This window comes from Ambystoma mexicanum, chromosome 9 (genome assembly GCF_040938575.1).
Source record: "Ambystoma mexicanum isolate Mex_15411 chromosome 9, UKY_AmexF1_1, whole genome shotgun sequence".
In the NCBI taxonomy this organism is placed as follows: Eukaryota; Metazoa; Chordata; class Amphibia; order Caudata; family Ambystomatidae; genus Ambystoma; species Ambystoma mexicanum.
Genome location: NC_090931.1, coordinates 491,309,677 through 491,326,693, shown reverse-complemented (window position 1 = coordinate 491,326,693; position 17,017 = coordinate 491,309,677). Strand labels below are relative to the sequence as shown.

The 17,017-nt window shown below is 41.7% G+C and overlaps 1 protein-coding gene across 9 annotated transcripts in view; it reads left to right on the top strand.

The window, feature by feature from the left end:
- Positions 1–17,017, top strand: part of PITPNM3 (PITPNM family member 3) — a 6,156,742-nt gene that overhangs the window by 861,871 nt on the left and 5,277,854 nt on the right. For 8 of the 9 annotated variants that reach the window (XM_069615040.1, XM_069615036.1, XM_069615037.1 and 5 more), the window contains one exon: positions 3,526–3,621. In XM_069615040.1, coding sequence (XP_069471141.1) covers positions 3,561–3,621 — 61 coding nt within the window. In that variant the 5' untranslated portion in view covers positions 3,526–3,560. Of the gene's footprint in view, positions 1–3,525; positions 3,622–8,596; positions 8,651–17,017 lie in introns of those variants that run through there. The other variant, XM_069615045.1, reaches the window with a different exon arrangement.

The following is a 17,017-nucleotide window of genomic DNA, read 5'->3' as shown; positions in this document are numbered from 1 at the left end:
ACATGACAGGTTCCATCACCATCAAAGCCATCAAAGCCACATCAGTACATAAATGGCCATCTTGCACGCTGATTGGGCTGAAAACGCAAACCATGCATTATTGATAAGCGCAGGGATTTCAACACCAATATTGTCTGTCACTCGCCTTTCCCTTGTATTAATGGGATCATGATGTGCCTCACTAACTTCATGCAGCCTGCAGACATATGCAAAACAGCTACTATTTCTATTAATATTTCATATGAACTTAGACATATCTATGGTTGATAAGAGTGAACCGTTTTCTTCAATGGCAACAACGATTTCTGCCGTCAGTGCAAACTGATCTACCACAATATTAACTCACTTGATTGGATGATTGGCCTATGCATGGTCTAGGTGACTAGGTCACCTCTTATTATCCCATGCTGCACTGATGAAAGGAAGTCTGAATTTCAATCGGTGGGACCAGGATGCCATTATTGCTCGTATTTTCCACTGAAAAACCGTTTCGTGAAATTATATGCGTAAGAAATACAATCACTTTGGCTGTAGCATGTACATGTCATCGCCACACCTTTAGTGATACAGTCTGATTACGCTACAGCAAATATTTGATTATACATCAACAAAACGATTGGTTACAGTTAACTATGAACAAAGAACGTGTTCAGGGGACCATTAGCGGCAGACAGAGGTGGCTCATAGGTGGACATGGATGAGGACATTTGCGAAAAGATAATGAATTTAGTATTATTTGTCCATCAGCAATGGGAAATAAAGCACCATTTAATAGACTAGCTTTTGCCATTGCTCGACTACATGTCGGAAACGGCACGAAGGCAAAACACCTGTTAAATAATGAAGCCCAAGAGCCAGGTTGCCAGTGCTTTCTGATGCAGACTGGATTGAGGTCTGTTTACACAGCACTGGTCTCAAGAGGAAATGGAGCATAGATCCGAAGCAAGGATTGGGAGTGGAGTCCTTGTTACAAAATGGCTACTGCTTTGAAGTAGTGAAGGGTTGAGTATTAGCTAAACCGACTACTCTGCCCCGCACTACTACAAACCCAGCAGTGATCCCAATCAGACAAGTGAAACAGTCACAGTCAAGAGATATAGCTCCTTCACCTTTTATGGTAATGCGGGGCGAGAGCAGGAAGGGGTGTAAATGTGATAAACATAGCAACCAAAACAGCAATAGTAAAACTACTCCAAACTAAAAGAATGTCCAATTAAGGTTCTAAGAAAATATATATACTATAAACATTCAAAGCAAATAACTAAAATAAAAACACTGACAAAAATCCAACACTGTGGAAAGAACACATCAAACGCAGAACATATATGTTATACATAGCACTCTGGGTATAGGAGCAGGGGTAAATTGGGCAAGCAATTGCAGCATTGTCACTTTTCAACGGATATGTCTTTCAAGAAAAAAGGTGGAGATGAGTGCTTAAAAGTCACGATGTTCACAAAAGTGGGATAGGGGTACTAGGGGTCTTCAAAGTACCTTATTATTTTCTATGGTGGCTGAACAGATTTGAGCCTGGAGTGTAGGAGTTTTCTGAGGCAATTAGTCAGTGTTGATTTGGTGAGGTGGTCAATTGGGTCCAACACACCGTGCGGTCCAAGAAGCTGCAGCATGTAACACGAAGAAGCCTCGGACGGACAGGCAGTGTCTGGGTCAGTGTAGCTCACGAGCGGTTCAATACAGTAATCAGGATTGCCCTTTGATTTCTGGGTTGTCTTTAAGATATATTTTGTTTAATGCATGCATTCTATGAAAGGTGGGGATCGCCACTTTAATACCCCCTAATTAAACAGCCCCCGCTACAAGTCTTGGCAAGATACAGGCAGTTTTATCAAAACTCAAATGCATTGAAATAAATAAATTAAAGGGGAAATCAAGCCAAAGGTGATCTCCAACATTATGCATACAAACTCACCACAGTGTCACATAATCACAGACAGTTGATCTACAAAAACGAAAACGAACAGGTTGCAGTTTTCGCACTATTTTTCACACACAAACATCCCTTTTTCATAATCAATTATATATTTAGTTCTAAATTACAACAGGTCTGCTAATTTAAGTTCTGCCACTTAGCCAATATTTCCACAATTCTTTTACATTAAAGCATTTTCAAATTACACTTGAAGCTATGTTTGTTAATGGTGCACAATCTTTTCTTTCTCCAATGACACCAGTACATGATACAATCAAAAAACTGTTTCAGGTCCCATACTTCCCTTGTAGATATGGTGCTGTAGTAGGCTGCTAACATGTCTATGCAGATTTCAATAGGCTTATAATAACTTGCACTAGAATTCTGCAGGTTTTGTGTTAGAGAAGTAATGTTTTCAACTTAGACTGCACAGACCATTTTGACTCATCCACCCAATTCACACTATTTGTATGGGGGAATAAATGACACAATTAATCTTGCTTTCATTTTCCATTCCATATTTAATAGCTATGGCATTCACAGAATACACATTTTCAAACATATCTTCACTAGGCCATGATCCATGGTTGTTGAGCATCTTTGTATTTTTGTTTGCTAGTGGTTCATTCAGATGTGACACACCAATTTAATACCCCCATTTATACAATCACACCCAGCAATGTATTTAAAAGAATAGTTCAGCTTCAGACACCTGGGTCTCCAGCTTTACCCTTGAGATCACTACAATATTGTATGTATACAAAAAAACAACCAAATTAAATGTTACCTGTCTATAAGAATCTCTCTAATATAAGTCCACAAAGGCATCCACTTTCAAAAACAAGGTATTCCTCTAAATATTAAGATAATCTAAAAGACACTAGGCATTCTAACATTTCTGCTTGTATTACTTTGCAAACATCCCTAGTTTCTCACTAGAACAATTTACATATTGCAAATATGGTTAAACATTTGACTTTCTCCAGCATCAAGACAAGTATGGCACCGGAGAAAGTGGAAGTAAAAATAGAAATCCCAGTCTTTTTGCTTTCCACCAACCTCCCTGTGTAGGCATTAGATGGTAAATGTATTTATTAGCTAAGTAGGGGCCACGTGACAAAAAGACAATGAGCAGCTACCATATGAGTATGTGTTAAAGCCATGTACATGCAAAAGGACACTTGTTCACATTGGCTCATTTAAGTTTGAATTCTGAAGTGATGTTCTCAGGAATCTATCCATTCTGTTCTGAGTCCACATGTATTCTACATTTTATGAATTTGAATCCAGTTCTCTAAAGACATGCATATGTGACTTTCATGAAACCTGCCTTTAATTTCTTTTTTGTTTAGTGTGTGTGTGTGTTTGTGTGTGTGTGTCTGAATGCCTGTGTCTTACAATATCGAAGCACAGTATTTAATACAAATCTTTGGAATTTTTTGCACCAGATCCAACCCCTTAGAAAGTTTTACTGATAGAACACCAGGGAAGGGGCATCATTATATTTTGCTATTTCGGGTGTCTTATCTGTAATGTTGACATTAAGCTAGGTTTGGCTGCAGTGTTTTTTAACATGGATATGTCTCTTTCTACAGGCGGCTCACGCAGATTCAGTGGAACCCAATGGCATATGCACAACATCGCTAATGATTCACTGGAGAGCTCAGATGAGGAATTCTTTGATGCACGAGGTTAGTACATTGCACATTAAGATACATTTTTTAACCTACAATATTTAAATAAATTGACTAACACATTAAAGGTATAATGCGTACTTATACACACACACACACACACACACACACACACACACACACACACACACACACACACACACACACACACACACACACACACACACACACACACACACACACACACACACACACACACACACACACACACACACACACACACACACACACACACACACACACACACACACACACACACACACACACACACACACACACACACACACACACACACACACACACACACACACACACATATATATATATACCGGGCAAGCAGAAGAGACCCTCTTCATAACTACACGGGTAGTGGATGATTTTTGAGGTCTTTGCTGTTCTTGGGGTTATGTATGGCATTCCATGTAACTGTTTCAGGCAGAAGTATAAAAATGGATTGCGAAGGAGGAAAGCTAGATTGTATCAACTTTGATAGTGGAAAAATACTCAAAGCTCTTGTTAGCAGGGATTCTAAAGTATTCTTGAGTCTGGTGAACAATAACACTGGTCATCAAGCTTCTTCTCTGATAAATCATATCTATGAGGATTTCTGGCTGGAACATTTGAATACTATTGGCATCATTATAACCTTTGCGCTGACGGAATGAAGGGGGCCGGCACGGGACCGGCCCCCTTCATTCTGTCAGGGCTGATTACAAGCTTCCCATCGCGGGACCCGGATCGGACGCCTGGTAAAACCAGGCGTCCTTTCCGGGTCCCGCGAGGGGAAGAGGGAGATAACAACGGGACACTTATAATGTGCACATTGTTACCTCCACCTCCATCCCCATTCCCACTGAGTCCTATGGGGGCTCAAAAGGGAATGGGGAATGGTTCCTGCAAGGAGGACTTACCGGGTCCTCCTATGTCGGAGTGACCCGGTAAGTCCCCTTTGCAGGAACCCGATAATGGAGCCCGGTTTGGAGGCAGCCATGGAGCTAATAGCTCCATGGGTACCTCCAAACTCGTAATGAGGCCCTATGTATTTGGACGGGATGACGATTAAAGGGGGTCCTCATTTGCCTAAGAGTCCTGCATGGGTCTTAGACAAATGTGATAACCTGATATTGCCTTCCTAATAAAAGCTGCTAAATCTTTTAGAGCCGCTGGCCCTGATGGGCTCCAAAATGTGGTGCTCAAGGGAGACCTATCACTATGGCTGATATTCTGTGTCAGCTGTTTAATAATATTCTAGCAATGAAACAATGAAAACAGTCCTGAATTCCTGGTGTACAGCAATGTTGGTCCTTATCTTTAAAAAAGGTGACCAACTGTTACCTGCAAATTATCAACCCATCCCACTCTTGGACTCATGCAGTAAATGTTCAGCAATAGTCCTAAGGGCCTTAAATACTTGGGCAACAACTGCAGGAATAGTAGATATCCATCACCCTGGGTTTAGGAAGGGACTTGGTACATTGTTAAATGGGTTCCTTTTGTCCCTCTTGATAAAGACTAGGAGACAGGAAAGGAAATTCCCTTTTACATGACGTTTGAATAGTGAAAAGCTGAATGCGGTAGACAGTTATACTTACCTGGATTTCTCAATTTATAATGGCCCTAGAAAAACGGGATCGGATGAAAAAGAATTCTGTTTTTTTATGCTGCCCAAATGAGGAGACTGTATTTTAAAAAAGAAGGAAGGTCCATCGCTATCTTGGTGGGCAAAACACAGGGCACACTTTTGTCTGACAGAAGTCAGTAATTACATTCAATAAATTACTCTAGTAGTTAAATAATTTGTCTTTTTTACTTCAAGGAAGAAACTCAGTGTGATTTGAACATGTATATCTTCACCAATTCACTTGTAAATTAAATCAAAAAAGTGTTTCAGACAGTAATCAAATAAATACATTTACATTTTTTTTTAAAAAGTCAGCAAATTTAACAATTAGTCGTCATTATATCTAAACATAAGAGTTCGATTAATTAGCATTGACAAAACATATATAATTTAAAAATATGTGTACGACGCGTTTCGGGACTAGCCTTTCATCAGGTACAATTTTCAAGCTTTGATTTTCTGAAAATAAATAAAATAAAGTCACATCAGACTTCTGTTTAAATTTAAAGAATCTCTAAAGTATCAGATATATAAATTAAATTTTTGGAAGCAAAGAACTGACCTGTGTCTTTGTAGTCTCAACTAGTGACTCGAGAGAATACAGTGGGATCTAGTATTTTGTTGGATTTTCAAAATTACAGCAGCGTCTTGGGCTGATGCCTGATCAGAAAATATATTTATGTCAAAAAACTTTATCATGAGTCTGTATGTCAAAAAACCGTGAGTGGGACACAGTCGCTCTGAAAAAGCACTGGGTTCCACTCCACGGTTCAGTCATCTATGTGGCAAAGATGTATCATTTTGCTCACTGTCTTTACAGTGATGGTTGGTTCAATGTGGTCACTTCCACTTGCATAATTGTTCGCCACAGCCTTCTTTTGCGACTGGCAGTTTTGAAATAACAACTCTCCCTTATCAGTGATTGAGTTCTACAAATAATTCACAAACGTTGTATCAGTGTAAATACTTGGATCTTAACCTTTTCCCTTTGACATTAATTCACCGTGTCATGGCGGTGTACACTGTTTGTTTTGTCTCGCTTACTTGTGGCTCTGGATGCGCGATGTCAGGCTCCGGCTTCCGGACTTGATCGAGCTGCGCTCGCGGTCAGTGTGTGGACGTTCGGATCCCAGCTGAACTAGCTGATTCCCAATGCGATGATTTGTGTGTGATGATTCGTGTTTCTCACAATACGTGGGAATAGTTTCTTTTGTATCGCGTGATGAACAGCGCAATAGTTCCACTGTTTGTGTGGATCGCGGTAATGTGGTTGTCAGGGAAACCATGAGGGTCGATGGGTAATGGGCTTCTCCGTTGTATTTGGTGTCTATACAGGGCGCCATCTTGGAGTGGCGCTGGTATTAATGTAACTTCATTAATTGCTGTGATTTTTACCATTTCGGCTGCATAGTATGGAGACAAAATAGGAAAGAAACACTTTACTGAATGTTAATTCTTCATTATTTGTGTTCTAGTAGTTTACAGGATAAATCCGTAATTGAGAGATATTGATTTTTACATGACTCGATCAGCTGCCAGCAAAACGACTTGCTTTTAGCCGCAACCTTCTGTATATGACGGTCTTATTTCAAAATTTCCAAGTTCCAAATGGAAATGTTTACTGGAAGTCACTTCATTGTGTGACTTGTGGTGATTCATAGATGACAGCTCATGTCCCAGTCAACATTCATTCCTTTGGGGTTCATAGCCTCCAGTTTGTCAATCCAGTATAGCTCCTGTTGTAGTAAAGTTTTTGCCATATTGCCTCCCCTTCTTGATAGTGTTACTTGTTCCAAAATAACAAACTTGATTTGGGCTATTGCATGAGATTCTTTTAGAAAGTGTTGTGCTACTGGTGAGCGGTCATTTTTCAGCCTGATATTGGATTTATGTTCAGACCAACGTGTATTTGCTTTTCTTGTTGTCACCCCTACATAAAACATCCCATAGGGACATTTAATGCCATAGATGATGTTCTTGCTGTCACATGTTGTTGTGTGGCGTAATTTGATCTTGTATCCTCTATGGGGATTGCTCAGGTATTCTCCTTTTATCAGGTTATTGCAATTGTTACAATTATTGCATGGAAGTGTCCCCTTAAAATTTTGATTTGTAGATCTTCTTGCTAAAAAGTCTGCTTTGATCAAGTTATCTCTCATTGACCTACTTTTGCTGTAAGCGAACAGGGGTGGAGTTGGAAAAATGTTGCCAATGTGGGGTCCAATGTCAGGATTTTCCAATGTTTTTTGACAATGTTTTTAATTTTTTTGCTCTGATTGGAATAGGTTGTCACAAATACCAGATTTTCTGATTTCTTTTTCTCTTTGGGTTTCAATGCTTCCTGTCTTTGGATCTGTGTAGCTTTGATTGCGCATTCATTCACTGTAGTCCTGTCATATCCTCTTTGTTCGAATTTCTTGGCTATAACTTGGGATTTATTCATATAGTCAGTTTCTTCTGAGATAATTCTGCGATATCTTAGAAATTCACTCAATGGAATGCTTGAGATCGTATTTCTTGGGTGGAAGCTTTTGGCATGCAGCAGACTGTTTCTGTCTGTTTCTTTAGTGAAAAAAGACCTAAATAAGTTCCCATTTTTTATATAGACTCTTACATCTAGGAAGTCAATGGATGTTTTGCTCACATTTGAAGTCAATTTAATCCTCAGGGCCATTGTAGCAATGAATGTGAAGAATTCTTTGAGTTCTTCAGGTGTACCTTCCCAGATCCCAAAGAGATCGTCAATATATCTCACAAAAAGTTTTAGGTGCTTATTCCATCTGTCATTGTTGATCACATTTGTTTCCACCAGGAATGCCATATATGTATTGGCATAAGTTGGGGCCATTGATGCCCCCATTGAAGTGCCGAAATATGGACAAAATATCTTTTCTCAAACATGAAAAAGTTGTTGTTTAACACAATCTTAAGTAATTTCAAAATGAACAGACGGTCCGCAGCGAATGCTTCTGATGTATTAAGTAGCAACCATTCCATGGCTTCAAGACCACCATGATGTGTGATGTTTGTATAGAGGCTTGTTACGTCCATAGTAAATAAAGTGTCAGCTCTTTCATTGAATTGAATATCCTGCAGTTTCATTAAGAATTCATTTGTGTCCTTGATATATGTTGTACATTTCCGTGTTAAAGGTTGCACCACTCTGTCAATATATTGCGCTAGGGGTTCTAGCAGACTGTTGGTTGCTGCTATAATGGGTCTCCCCGGTGGATTTGATGGATTTTTGTGTATTATTGGAAGCTTATAGATTATTGGCATAAGGGGATGTGAGTTTGTAAGAAATTGTTTTGTCCGATGATTAATGAAACCTTCTGTTTCTGCTTCCTCTAGAACTGATGTAATAATGTTTCGCACTGCTTCCGTCGGGTCTGTGAAGACCTCTAGGTATGTGTCTGAGTCACGTAATTGATTTTCAATCTCTGTTGTGTATTTTGCTGTGTCCATTATGACAAGTGCTCCGCCCTTGTCAGCTGGTTTTATTGTTAGTTCTGGGTTATTTCAAAGACGGTTCAACACCTGTTGTTCTCTGTGTGAGAAATTCATTTGAGATTTTTCACGCAAGTTAATTTTAGATAGATCATTTAGTACCTGTTTTTTAAATGAATCTAGAATAGTATTCTGTATTTGAGGTATGAAGGTACTGGTTGGTCTCATTTCAACAAATGCTGGTACAGTTGTCTGTATTTCATCTATTTCTTCAGATTCAAAAAAGACCTTCAATTTCATTTTCTGGTCTAGTTTGAAAAAGCTGATTTTTTTCTTTCAGGAGGGTACTGTTGTATTGAGGTACAAACGGCAGACCTTTTTGTAATGTCAATTTTTCAAATTTTGTCAAGGTGTGATTTGCGATGTTAATCACTAAATTTTCTTTGGATGAAGTGTCTCTTTCCTGGGTACGTTTTTTCTTTTTACCTCTTTGAGTTGCACCCGTTCTAAAAAAGACGCCAGAATCAATGGAGTTGTGCTTGATGTACTTGGCACTTGTGAGTCTATTACAAGGTTCGTGATCTGTTCCGGTGTGGGGATGTCAGTTTCCCCACTAGAAGCCTCTGATGATGTATTTTCTGGATTCTGAGGTCTCTTGTTCTTTGGATATGTACGACCTCCTGTTTTAGATTGATCTCTTTGATGGTAATATTCTTTCCTACTGTATACAATGTCCAGTTTATAGTCGAGGGTGTCACGCCTAAATTTGCAAATTTTCTTGGATTCTAATTAGTTTTTGTAGGTATCCAATTTTTAATTTGTCTCTTCAAGTAATGAGGTAAGTTCTTCCTTTGTGATAAACGATGACAATTGGATTTTGATCATTTCCAATTTGTTGTCAATGGATTCAAGAGATTTTGAGAGTTCTTCTATCGTGAGGATAATCAAATCTAATGAACATTTGTTAAGAATCTTTCTCCATCTTTTAACAAATTCGGGGTTATCTTTACAAAGTGTAGGTTCTAGGTCAATATGCAACCCTCTAGGAATCCGCTGGGCTCTATAGTATTGGGATAGAGTAGTGGCATGTAGTTTTTGACTTATTTCTCTTCTAATCAGCCGTTCTAATTGCTTCACTAGTTCTTCCGGTTTATTGGTAGTACCAAGGTCACGGTCAGTTGATTTGATCAGATTTAAAATTCTCACTGCTTCTTCATCAGTGAAACCTAATGTTTCAGCTTTGTTGCTTGTTAAGGATTCAATTTTTGAAAATTACATTCCTATGTGTGTTAATTCGTTGGTGCAACCTCTAAGATTGGAATAGCCTCAAAACAAAGATACAACATACAGTGTAGAGGTGCACACTAGATCAGTTGGATACCATTAATTCAATAGAAGTTTAACTTAGAAATAATATAATATAGTTCAGGTGCTCCTATGTAGACTGTATTTTAAACCAGGTACATTTTCACTGTGCCCATTGATTACTTATTACAGAGCCATGGGGCCTCATTACGAGGCTTGCGCTGATGGAATGAAGGGGGTCGGTATGGGACCGGCCCCCTTCATTCCATCAGGGCTGATTACAAGCTTCCCATTGCGTGACCCGGATCGGACGCCTCGTAAAACCAGGCGTCCTTTCCGGGTCCCGCGAGGGGAAGAGGTAGATAATAATGGGCCTGATGTAATCTCCCCTTTATTACATCCCTCCCCATTCCCATTGAGCCCTATAGGGGCTCAATGGGAATGGGGATGGGTTCCTGCAAGGAGGAATTACCGGGTCCTCCTATGTCGGAATGACCCGGTTATTTCTCATTGCAGGAACCTGGTAAAGGAGCCCGGTTTGGAGGCAGCCATGGAGCTAATGGCTACCTCCAAACTCGTAATGAGGCCCATGGTGTTACCTGCCTTACTTAATGACACTGATATACTATCAAAATATCAGGATAGCGATTGGCAAGCTTTGGAAGGTTGTATTTGGCGAAGAGTGTTGGGCTTGCGAAAATGTTCTACCGATGCCAACCATAAGATAAGAATTGGGGCTGCTCTCCATTGCCGTTCATATGAGATGAAAGTCGCTGGCCTATTTAAAGAACATTCTTGACCCTCCAGAAAATTAATTGTTCTGTGGTTTGAATAAGCTACTGAATATTGGAAATGTGCAATGTTTTTCAGAATGGCTGACCAATTTTTATATGGCTGTTTCTGAACTGAACAAGATGATTAATTTTATGGAAGAACCTTCACACAAGATAAAAAAGGCTTTACTTATTTATTTTATTGTTCATTTATAATGCGCTAAATACCAGCGAGTGGCGCGGGATTGGGATTCAAACCTTTGTTACTCCACGTTGTCTTGCTTCCATGACAAACGCGTTGTCCCTGGGATATCCTTCCTCCTTATGGGAACTTGACTGGTATCAAACTTGTGAAATCTCGATGAATTACTCACTTTTCAGTGCATCAATTTCTTGCGAAAAAACGTTTTGTGATGCTGAGATGCATGTGAGGAGGTTCCCCTGTGTCCTTACTAGAGGTCCACGTTTTTAAGATTTCGGTTTTATCTTTTACCAACCATGGACACTGTGCAAGAAAGGAGCTAGAGTTAAGTCAGAGGTGCTGTAGGCTATGCAAGATGGAAGGCACACTTGAGACGCTGGAACACCTCCTGATTGCTTGCCCATTGTCCCATCCTATCAGGCACAAGCACTTTAATAACTTTGTAGTGAAACAGATGCTATACAATCAAAAAACCTTCTGGACAGAGATTTTAAACGCCTTGTTCATTTCACTCATATTAGCCGCTTTAAGATGCACAGAGGAACTATTTTTGCATCATTTAAATGTTCCTGTTTTTTTGGATGTCTTTTATACTGTATATTATTGCAGTTATTCTTTCTGGAATTTTACATGCTTTCATGTTATGTTTTGCTTTCGGTGTGCTAATATGTGCTATAAGTAATACTATGTGTAAGGTTATTTGTTAAAGAAGAACACATACATCAAAACATGGTTTGAAGTGCTTATAACCAGCTAGGGAAAACTCAACATGTAACCACATTTCAAATAAATGATTCGCCACAGAATCCTTATCTTGTAATAGTATTGTATATATTGTAATTGTAATATATTGTATTGTATTGTATTGTATTTGTTATTTTTATAGCACTCTTTCCTCACTTGTGTGGCCTCAATGCACTTTTTCCTTGGTTGAACGACCTTGGTGACCGTAATCGATGTCGTTGGAGAGTTCTAGGGGTTAGTTTAGGAGATGCGTGTGTGCACGTTGCCGTTCTAGGACTTGGGAATCTGGCAAGGCTCGACTAAGAGGCCGAGAGAGGTCAGACACATGGGTGGGTGCTGTTGAGGGTTAGAGATAGATTGCTATTGTTGAGAGAATTTATGTGGGTTTGCTATACCAAGTTCCTTTCGGGCGGTGGTCCCTGCATGGTAGTGGTAGAGGTGTTGAGGTACGTCAGGTGTTTCAGTATGGATGGCTATGTGTGCACTAGGCTGGATGTGCTTAGCCGTAGGCGTATTCTATCATGCATGGATGCTCGGCCGAACCAGCGGCCTGTGTCCATGCTAGTGGTGAGATATATGTACCCTAGATTCGAGAGCCCTGTATAGTGGGAGAGAGGCCTACACCTGACGATGCAATTGAGTACAAGGCTAAACAAGGAAGAGCCTACACTGACAGTGCAATTTGAGTCGAGAGCTGATTAAAAAGTCCTTGGGCCTCATTACAGGTTTGGCGGTAGCCATGGCGCTATTGGAGCCACGGCTGCCTCCAAAACCGGGTCCTGGTTCCCTGAATGGGGAATTACCGGGCCATTCCGAGTTCGGAGGGCCGGGTAATTCCTCCCTCTGGGAACCCGGGCCCGGACCTTCGCCATTCCCATTTAAGCCCCCATAGGGCTCAATGGGAATGGAAGCGGGAGCTAACAACGGGCCGATTATGACCGTCCTGTTGTTTGCTCCCTGGGCCCCTCGCGGGACCCGTAATGACGCCTGGTTTTACCAGGAGTCCCTACGGGGTCCCGCAAGGGTACCTCGTAATCTTGCGGAATGGGTTTAACGGGTCCATCTCCATTAGCAGAGCCTGTTAACCCATTCCGCAAAGGTTATGATGAGGCCCCTTGAGTCCCGGGTATCCCCCTGCAGGATGTTTCATCATATGGTAAGCCAAGGGAGGCTGCGCCTAAATTGAGAGCCCTCTATGGTCGGTAGGTGGCCCCGGTTTCGTGGTGCTGGGGTTCTCCATATAAAACGAACAAACGGAGGAGGCTAACCCTCGATTTATTTGTGTAGGTGGATGGGGGCCTAGACATGAAAGACCATAGGTTACAGCCTATTGTGTAGTAAGTAAATGTAATGTAACTGTAATCGAGGGTTTATTGGACCTAGCTTGGGGAATAGGGTTGTGGAGGGGGGTTGCTAGTGGTGTGAGCTTCCCAGGGTGAGCATTGTGAGTTAACAGTGGCAGTGAATAGTTAATGATGAGCGTGTACTAGCCAGGGTCCTTATCTCATTGTTAGTTGTCTCGCATGTGGACTGGTGGGCAGGATTTTGCGGTGAGTGTGATGCGAGTGTAGCCACAAGTGAAGGCTGCTGGCTTAACACGGGCGCTCGTAGGGTTGGAATGTTGTTGTGGGTGTGATGTTGGTGGATCAGGAAAGCCACAATGAACGCTAATGGCTTACCTGGATGACGGCGGGCAGTGTTGTTGAGCGGAGAGTGGTGGTGTGTCAGGTGAAACCGCTGCAAGAGCTGCCGGCCCCTGAGTTATGATCAAAGCAGAGGGGGTTATTGGCAGAGTATTCAAGGGGTGGAGTGGCTTAGGAGAGTATTGGGAAGAGCCAGGTTTTAAGGGCCTTCCTGAATTTCAGGTGGTTTTCGATGTTGCGAATGTGTAGGTGGATGGAATTCCAGATGATTGCCGCTTGGACGGGTAAGAAGGAGCCGCCAAGTCTTATGGAGTTATGCGGTGGGATCACTAGTCGGAATGCATTGTGTGATCTGAGGTTCCTGGAAGGTTGATAGGGGACAATTTTGTCTAGTAGGAATTCAGGACCAGTGGTGTGGATTGCGCTATGTGCGATACATATGGCCTTGAACGTGGTGCATCGAGCAATAGGGAGCCAGTGGAGGACTCAGGGTAGGGCTGATGTATTCTCTTGCGGGAATGTTAATGAGCAGGCGTGCTGCTGCATTTTGGATTCTTTGGAGTTTCTGTAGTTGGGAGGCAGGGGCTCATAGATAGAGGCAGTTTGCATAGTCAAGGCGGGAGAGGATGATTGAGTTGATGGCCGAGAAATAGTGGGGATAGGTGAGGTAGGGGGAAATCCACCTGAGGATACGTAAATGAAAGAAACAGGTTTTGGGTACGTTGGTGGTGTGTTTGGTGAGGGATAGATCTCAGTCGAATTCGCATCCAATGTTTTTAACCACGTTTGAGGGTGCTGGTGCTTGTCCACGTGATTCGGGCCAGGGGATAAGTTGGGGGATGAGGGATGTTTTCCCACAGAGTAGGATTTTGGTTTTCCCAGGGTTGAGGATGAAGTGGTTCCAGTGATCAATATCAGAGAGGCACGATGATAGGTCCGGGCAGCCGGATCCTTCGGAATTTGGGATTTTGAGGATGATCTGGGTATCATCTGCGTAGTTGTAGCATGTAAGTTTGTACGAACGGATGAATGGGTTGTATGTAAAAATTGAAGATTAGCAGTGAGGTGGATGCTCCTTGGGGAACACCTTTTCAGACTGGACGTGATATGGATGTGAATTGGTCGAGGTGCATGATTTGCGACCGGTTAGAGATGAAGGAAGAGATCCACGACAGGGCTGTGTTTTTGATTCCTAGTGTTTGTAGACTGTCTAATAGAATGATGTGAAGAATGAATTTCTGTGCTAACTCACTTCAACATTAAGAGACCCCCATCGCTGGACTTTGGACTTTTACATTTTAACCCTGGAGTGAGACCTTTTTCTCACTCGTGTTTTTCCCAGATATGTATTTTGTATTTTCCACTGTTTTTGGAGTCTGAAAAACTCCATAGGCCTCTGCTTTTTTGTATGGTGACAGACATCACCTTCAGTGCAGTGTCACTGAGAAATCCTTTAGATTTCTCATAAGGTTTAAATACCTGTTCTTGCAAGAACTACTGTTCCCAATAGTAGTGAAATTTAAGTGAAATTGACTTTAATGATCTTTTCTCTTTGTAGGTCAAGCACACCTTATCATATATGGAGTGCTTAGGGTTTACTTAGTAGCTCCTTTTCCTACTTATTCATGTAAACATGTTTATGTTGCCCTCACTACTTTAAATGGCTGGTGGAAGCTTGCTGCATCCTCATGGACCGTTGAACTGCCCAATGAAGCCCTGCTTCTGCGCTGAAAACACCCTTTCCAGAACGACAAGAGAAGCTTTGCAAGGGATGACTTCTTCCCTTGGGTTAGTGGCACCAACTGACCCCGAGACAAACTCCACTGGAACTCCTTCCCTAACTGGCTATACTTCTTTGCTGCTGCAGGAACTGAGTGCAAGGGGTCGAGAAATACATAGTGCAGTGCAATGTCTGTAAGCTGGCCAAGAGCTCCAGGAGTCTCACCAGAACCTACCAGAAGTAGGCCGACCAGCACTCGAGTCCCCTCACTTTTCCTTTCTACCAACCTCAGAATTTATAAAGTGTACAAGTGATATATAAGGAACAAGTTACTTACCTGGAACTGTTGTTTTCCAGCATGGGACTGGCATGGATTCACACGCTCACGAACACTCCCCATCGCCAGGCCGATGAGATGAGAGTTCAATAAAATCCATTTGAGTTGCAAGTCTACAGATTTGTAGCAGGTCATGTTACCACAAGTAACTTTTCCCGTACCATCTCACTGCAGGGGAAATAGAAGGAGAGTCTTGGTGGTCTTTCCCTTGAGGCAAAATATTTTAACACATACTTGCGTGGCAGCACAAGTACAATGGAAAAGAAACATGCAGTAATATGATCATGAAACTAGAGACTAGTGGCATCCCATTAGGCTCCTCTGCCAACATGTCCCTCTGTTTAACTCAATTCTTTTGCATTCTGTAGTTACTTGAACTAATCAATACCTTATTTCAGCAACAATACCACAAAAGTAAATAAAACAATACAATAATATAATATTACACCATTAAAACAATCTATATAATAACAAGCACAATAGAATAAATATAACAGATAGCAACTTCGTAGGTTGAACGTTAAATAAAGAGTACCCGGATTGTTATGATGAAAGCGAACTTATTATCTTATTGCCTTTGCTAGAATTCTAAGAATTGTCTCAAAGTAGCATGCAAGTGACTTTGCAGTGGAGGGTCAGTCGTTTGTTTAAGATACGTGAGTGCCACAATGCAGTGTCTGATTCCTCGTTCACTCAGTAATGACAAGAGAGTCACTTAATGCACTTAATGGAAAATAATTTCTGTTTTCTTCGAGCGCTTGACAGAACCTACACTACATAACCTTGCATCTGACCATAAGAGATGATCATATAGAGCAAACAATTTGTCATCTTATTTCAACGTCTACCCTAATTTCCTGAAATCTTTCCATGTTTTGTGAGCAGTGTGCAATTCTGTTGGCTAGTGGAAACCTCTGTGCTATGAATAAGCCTGTTTACTCTGTTTACTGTTGGAGGTGTGTCCTTCCTTAAAAGCTGCACCTGGCGCAGTGCATGCATCAAGTGCAAGCAGCGTGCATTTCTGCTGGCTACTGGAAACCTCTGTGCTACGAACAAGTCTATTTATCATGTTTACTGTTGGAGGTTTGTCCTTCCTTAAAAGCTGCCCCGTCGCAGTTTGTGTGTGGTGTGCAAGCAGTGTGCAGTTCTGCTAGCTGTTGGAAACCTTTTTGCTACGAGCAAGTCTGTTTATCGTGTTTACTGCTGGAGGTGTGTCCTTCCTTAAAAGCTGCAGCTGGCACAGTACACACGCGGTGTGAGAGCAGTGTGCAGTTCTGTGGAAGCTCTGGGACTGTGGTTTGTTCATAATTCAATAGCCCCCTTCCACGTTTGTCAGACACTGGGCCTCATTCCGAGTACGGCGCTAACCAATGGCGCTATTAACGCCTTGGTTGACGCCGTACCCGGACCGGCAGCGCCTTGGTGGATGGCGGAATTACCGCCCCATTCCAAGGTTGGCGGGGCGGTAATTCCCCATTCACCAAGGCTCTTCCCCATTCCCAAATGAGCCCCCATAGGGCTCAATGGGAATGGGGAAGATGCAAATAACGGTGACCGTTCATTACGGTCACCGTTATTGGCTTGGAGGCCCCTTTGCGCCC